At 46.7% G+C, this 6,699-nt stretch overlaps 1 protein-coding gene across 1 annotated transcript in view; it reads left to right on the top strand.

Annotated features, from left to right (window-relative positions):
- The window catches only part of LOC126539343 (facilitated trehalose transporter Tret1-like), an 11,227-nt gene extending 4,918 nt beyond the window's left edge, over positions 1-6,309 (top strand). Inside the window, exon 3 of the mRNA XM_050186166.2 lies at positions 5,280-6,309. Coding sequence (XP_050042123.1) covers positions 5,280-5,975 — 696 coding nt within the window. The 3' untranslated portion in view covers positions 5,976-6,309. The remainder of the gene's footprint in view (positions 1-5,279) is intronic.
- The last annotated feature ends 390 nt before the right edge of the window (positions 6,310-6,699 follow it).

Genomic DNA, 6,699 nt, shown 5'->3' with positions numbered 1-6,699 from the left:
ATTTGTCGTCATCCATTCATTGTCATGCAGACATCAGGATGCCGTCACGGTCGTTCAATTATCTTCACTTCATGATACCACTGTCGCCATACCATCGTCGTCACGTCGTCGTTTTACCATCGTTGTCACATCAGTAACTGCATGCCATTTTCATCATGCTGTCATCGTCATGCTGGTTTCTTTTTTTTTGCATCGTCATCCCTTCGGAAACGTCAACCCATTGTCTGCATGTCATCGTCGTTTCTTTGACGTGATTTCTTCTTCGTCATTCTATCGTTCTTGTACTGGTGCCATTCCATCATGTATATGCCACAGTTGTCATGCCATTCTATCGCAGTGTCGTCATACATTCGCTACCATGCATCCGCTGTCACAGCATGGTTGTCGTCATGCCGTTGTGGTCCTGCCATCATCGTCGTTGCAGCTTCGTCATCCGGTTGTCATCATATCATCGTCACCACGCAATCGTCGTCAAACACTCGGTCGTATTGCCATGACGTGGTCGTCACGCTTTCGTCATATGCCATCGTAATCGTATCAGAATCTTCCTCTCGCTCTGGTCATGCCTTGTTTGTTGTTCCATCGACGCCATTCTTCCATCGTTGCTGAGTCGTCGTCATACAATCGTCGTGCAGGCCGCCACGCTGATCGGCGACATTGGAAGGCGTGTGCCATATATAGGAAAGCGGACCGATCGCGGAAGTACGCACACACCACCGCTGGAATCATGAGCGCCGCCTGTGGAGTTGCAGGGGTTGCACCTCGGCCCTGCATAAGAAGAGACCGACAAGAAACAGTCGGAATTACTCAACGCCGAATGGAAAGTATTCACGCAGAAATTCCTCTGGTAGTTGTCTAAGAATGCGTAAGCATTGTGCCACTTACTCATCTCCACGAAGCCCGTTGTCATTATCGAGGTTATGGAAGTTGATCCGACCAGTATGATCCCTTATCAACCCTAAACAGTCGTTGATAACCTTATCATGTTCGTTATGGAACACAAGGCATGTTTAATTAAAATAGTTTATTACGGCACTAGCACCCACCACCGTTTATGTTAAATCAGGTGACGTTAATTAGCCACAGTTAAATAGGATAGAGTTAAGGCAATCGAACGCTCGAATTAATGCTGAACACTGAATTAAGGTGAATTTAGCGAAGCTCTTGCAAAACCGCCACTACATTTGCTCAAGGAGGTATACAATGTTGGCTTGATTGTTCGGATGCTTGTTTTGAGCTTCTTCTTTATTGGAACGTGTGCGGTTCTGTGTGCTTTATGGGTGATTTCAATGAGTGTATTCACTGTTCGTTTCACTTTGCTGAGCACTTGTAGCCACTGCCTTACGTGGCTATGAGCCATTGCATTTTTTAATGCGAAAACCTTAAGTGACTCATACCCCCGATGGTCTGGACAGTGCGGCGTGCGTCACAGAAAGTCATGTGTGCTCGCCTCGCGCAGACACGCGCTCGTGCCTCGTGTCTGCTCGTGCATTCGTCGTCGTCTTCCGCCACAGCCGACTCCTATGCCGCTCATGATGCCAAAAGAAAGGCAAAGTTAGTTAAGACAGAGGTAATTCAGCCAGTCGAACCCGCGACCTTCAGTGGGACCAAAAGTCAATGGCACCAAAATTGATGGTGCCACCACTGATGGTCGAATCCACGATATTTGCTTTTTATGAAGGCGAAGTTAATTCAGGCACATTTATTTAATGTATACTAATTGAAGGAAGGCCGGACAGGCCGCCATTGGAATATGAACCTGGCAACGTTTAACGCTAGAACGTTATCTAGTGAGGCGAGTCTAGCATTGCTATTGGAGGAATTAGAGGGCAGTAAATGGGATATAATAGGGCTCAGTGAAGTTAGGAGGCCAAAAGAAGCATATACAGTGCTAAAAAGCGGGCACGTCCTGTGCTACCGGGGCTTAGCAGAGAGACGAGAACTAGGAGTCGGCTTCCTGATTAATAAGAACATAGCTGGTAACATACAGGAATTCTATAGCATTAACGAGAGGGTGGCATGTCTTGTTGTGAAACTTAATAAGAGGTACAAAATGAAGGTTGTACAGGTCTACGCCCCTACATCTAGTCATGATGACCAGGAAGTCGAAAGCTTCTATGAAGACGTGGAATCGGCGATGGGTAAAGTCAAAACAAAATACAGTATACTGATGGGCGATTTCAATGCAAGGGTAGGCAAGAAGCAGGCCGGAGACAAGTCAGTGGAGGAATATGGCATAGGCTCTAGGAATAGCAGAGGAGAGTTATTAGTAGAGTTTGCAGAACAGAATAATATGCGGATAATGAATACCTTTTTCCGCAAGCGGGTTAGCCGAAAGTGGACGTGGAGGAGCCCGAATGGTGAGACTAGAAATGAAATCGACTTTATACTCTGCGCGAACCCTGGCATCATACAAGATGTAGACGTGCTCGGCAAGGTGCGCTGCAGTGACCATAGGATGGTAAGAACTGGAATTAGCCTTGACTTGAGGAGGGAACGGAAGAAACTGGTACATAAAAAACCAACCAATGAGTTAGCGGTAAGAGGGAAACTAGAGGAATTCCGGATCAAGCTACAGAACAGGTATTCGGGTTTAACCCAGGAAGAGGACAATAGTGTTGAAGCAATGAACGACAATCTTATGGGCATCATTAAGGAGTGCGCAATAGAAGTCGGTGGTAACGCCGTTAAACAGGAAACCAGTAAGCTATCGCAGGAGACGAAAGATCTGATCAAGAAACACCAATGTATGAAAGCCTCTAACCCTACAGCTAGAATAGAACTGGCTGAACTTTCTAAGTTAATCAACAAGCGTAAGACAGCGGACATAAGGAACTATAATATGGATAGAATTGAACAGGCTCTCAGGAATGGAGGAAGCCTAAAAGCAGTAAAGAAGAAACTAGGAATAGGCAAGAATCAGATGTGTGCGTTAAGAGACAAAGCCGGCAATATTGTTACTAATATGGATGAGATAGTTCAAGTGGCTGAAGAGTTTTATAGAGTTTTATACAGTACCAGTAACACCCACGACGATAAGGTGAGAGAGAATAGTCTAGAGGAACTTGAAATCCCACAAGTAACACCGGGAAAGGTAAAGAACGCCTTGGGAGCTATGCAAAGGGGGAAGGCAGCTGGGGAGGATCAGGTAACAGCTGATTTGTTGAAGGATGGTGGGAACACTGTCCTAGAAAGGTTGGCCGCCCTATATACACAATGCCTCATGACCTCGAACGTACCGGAATCTTGGAAGAACGCTAACATAATCCTAATCCATAAGAAAGAGGACGCCAATGACTTGAAAAATTATAGACCGATCAGCTTACTGTCCGTTGCCTACAAAGTATTTACTAAGATAATCGCAAATAGAATCAGGAATACCTTAGACTTCAGTCAACCAAAGGACCAGGCCGGATTCCGTAAAGGCTACTCGACAATAGACCATATTCACACTATCAATCAGGTGATAGAGAAATGTGCGGAATGTAACCAACCCTTATATATAGCCTTCATTGATTACGAAAAAGCATTTGATTCAGTCGAAACCTCAGCAGTCATGGAGGCACTACGGAATCAGGGTGTAGATGAGCCATATGTAAAGATACTGGAAGCTATCTATAGCGGTTCCACAGCCACCGTAATCGTCCACAAAGAAAGCAACAAAATCCCAATAAAGAAAGGCGTCAGACAGGGAGATACGATATCTCCAATGCTATTCACAGCGTGTTTACAGGAGGTATTCAGAGACCTGGAGTGGGAAGAATTGGGGATAAAAGTTGATGGAGAATACCTTAGGAACTTGCGATTCGCTGACGATATTGCCTTGCTTTGTAACTCAGGAGACCAATTGCAATGCATGCTCACTGACCTGGAGAGGCAAAGCAGAAGGGTGGGTCTGAAAATTAATCTACAGAAAACTAAAGTAATGTTTAACAGTCTCGGAAGAGAACAGCAGTTTACGATAGGTAGCGAGGCACTGGAAGTGGTAAGGGAATACATCTACTTAGGGCAGGTAGTGACCACGGATCCGGATCATGAGACTGAAATAACCAGAAGAATAAGAATGGGCTGGGGTGCGTTTGGCAGGCATTCTCAAATCATGAACAGCAGGTTGCCACTATCCCTCAAGAGGAAAGTGTATAACAGCTGTGTCTTACCAGTACTCACCTACGGGGCAGAAACCTGGAGGCTTACGAAAAGGGTTCTGCTGAAATTGAGGACGACGCAACGAGCCACGGAAAGAAGAATGATAGGTGTAACGTTAAGGGATAAGAAAAGAGCAGATTGGGTGAGGGAGCAAACGCGGGTAAATGACATCTTAGTTGAAATCAAGAAAAAGAAATGGGCATGGGCCGGACATGTAATGAGGAGGGAAGATAACCGATGGTCATTAAGGGTTACGGACTGGATTCCAAGGGAAGGGAAGCGTAGTAGGGGGCGGCAGAAAGTTAGGTGGGCGGATGACATTAAGACGTTTGCAGGGACAACATGGCCCCAATTAGTACATGACCGGGGTAGTTGGAGAAGTATGGGAGATGCCTTTGCCCTGCAGTGGGCGTAACTAGGCTGATGATGATGATGATGAATTGAAGGCACTCTAACGCATTACCTTCGATGGGAGTAGAACTCACGACCTTTGGCGTTAATTAAGGTGAACTGAATTAACGTGCAGGTAAATAAGCTGGAGTTAAGGCACTCGGTCCCACAACCTTTAGTGGGAGTCGAACAGTCGACCTTCGGTGAGAGTTGAACCCACGATCTTCGGTGTTAATTAAGGCGAATATAGTTATGGCAGAGTTACTTATGATTAACTCATTTAAGTCACTCGAACCCACGACCTTTGGTGCGAGATAGCAATAGGAAGTAATAACGCGTTCGAATGATGATGCCAATTAAATGAATGTCTCCTGAACACGCAGGCTGTCGCCTTGATCCTCTTTAGCGCATGTTAAAGTGACTGTCAACTTTTTCAAGGAAGTATCTATGAGGAACTGGTGCATGTTGCTTTTCGTAACTTATTATTTTTATGCCGTTGTGACTGTCACGAACAAAAGTTCCAGGCTCGCAAAGAGAAAAACTGAAATATTTTGCACTCTGTATGGCTTTCACAGCTGCATACATTGCTTCTTTCGCTCCAGGTGGCCCCACATGCATGCCCCTTCGTATTACTCGTTCCTACGTTTCTTGATGGCTTCGGCGTGGCCTGTTAAAATTTGTGCATAGCTCAAAAGATGCTTGTTGCTTGAATTCAAGCAAGCGTGCGACCGTACCAATCGCAGGTCATCTTCACCATCGGTTTCTCTCTCGGTCTCGGTCCGGCGTCCTGGGCTCTCGCCGTCGAACTGGCACCACTACGCAACAGCGGGTTCGAGTTCGGAAGCGTGTGCGCTTTCCATTGGGCCTCGGCGCTTGCCATCCTGAGCATGTTCAGCATCGTGGGCACCACGACCGCGTCGCTGGCGCTGCTGGTCTTCTTGTCCGGCGCCGTCACGTTCGCGGGCGGCATGACCGCCTTCAAGCTGCTGCCAGACACGCGATGCGTCAGCCTCGAGGTAATCCTGCTGCGAGGCCAGGCGGACGTGACCACCCGCAGGGCGTCCAACATTATGCACGCGCTCCACCACCCCACCGCCCTGCAGCAGATGACCAGGTCAGAGCACGAAGACCCCAAGGCACTGCGAGGCGAACACAAAGGGCACCAGCAGAAAGACGAGCGCCGATCGTCCGCTACGAGCATCACCAAGCCAAAGGACAAAGCTCGCGCTAAGCCTCCGGCCAAGCCACAAGCAAGGGCAGAGCCTAGAGCTAAGCCCGAGGCCAGTGCTAAATGTGACGCTGTGGAAGCGGTTGTGTCGGGCGAAGCTAAGGGCAAGTCCGGCATGCTGAGCGCAGAAACGCCCGCCGTTTCGCCCGACGAAGCTGCTGCTCAGGAGAAGGAGGAAATGTCAGGTGCCGACGAGGAAGAGCAACCGTAGGCGCCTCTCGCTCGCGCAGCGTGGCGCCGGACACTCGGGGTGTCAGGCTCGGTTGGCCAGTGGCGCGATACAATTGCTCTAAGGAGCGCTGGACGGTGGACCGAGTGAGATGCGGCGCATATTGGGGCGCAATATTGCTTAATGCCGTCTACTCCGGTGCAACATTTCATTCGACCACTTTGAATGACTCTGTTTTGTTAGTTTTCAATTTTTATTGAACTTTATTTCATGGCGTAACGCCAAATCTTAAGCGTCACGAATGCACGGCGTTACTGTTTGTGTTCGCGCTTCTCTTTAGTGAATGTTGATTTAGGAATATATATTGTGTTTAGGTGCGTAATCTTTGGTCTTCTTCCTTACAAGTGATTTGAGCCTTTAAGGCACCGTGTTATATATATATATATATATAATGCATGCTGTGCCTGTAGTAACATAGCATAGGTTAGTGATGAAAAAGCAAGTGATTATTAGGAAATGCCTAATAGATTCGTTCCTTCTAACTGGCCACACATTTATTTATTTATTTATTTATTTATTTATTTATTTATTTATTTATTTATTGTACCTTCAAGGCTTTACAGCATTGCAGCGGGGAGGGACATATAGAGAACTTACAAATTTGATAAGGAGCCTTTTACATAAAACAGAAAATTAGAAAAAGCTGAAAAATAAATGAAACATAATTGCATGTTGTCATAAGGTACGCGGAGAGACATGGTGACTC

The sequence above is a fragment of the Dermacentor andersoni genome, chromosome 3, assembly GCF_023375885.2.
Source record: "Dermacentor andersoni chromosome 3, qqDerAnde1_hic_scaffold, whole genome shotgun sequence".
Lineage (NCBI taxonomy): Eukaryota > Metazoa > Arthropoda > Arachnida > Ixodida > Ixodidae > Dermacentor > Dermacentor andersoni.
Note: the sequence above shows the minus strand (reverse complement) of the source record. Positions and strands in the feature narration are given on the sequence as shown.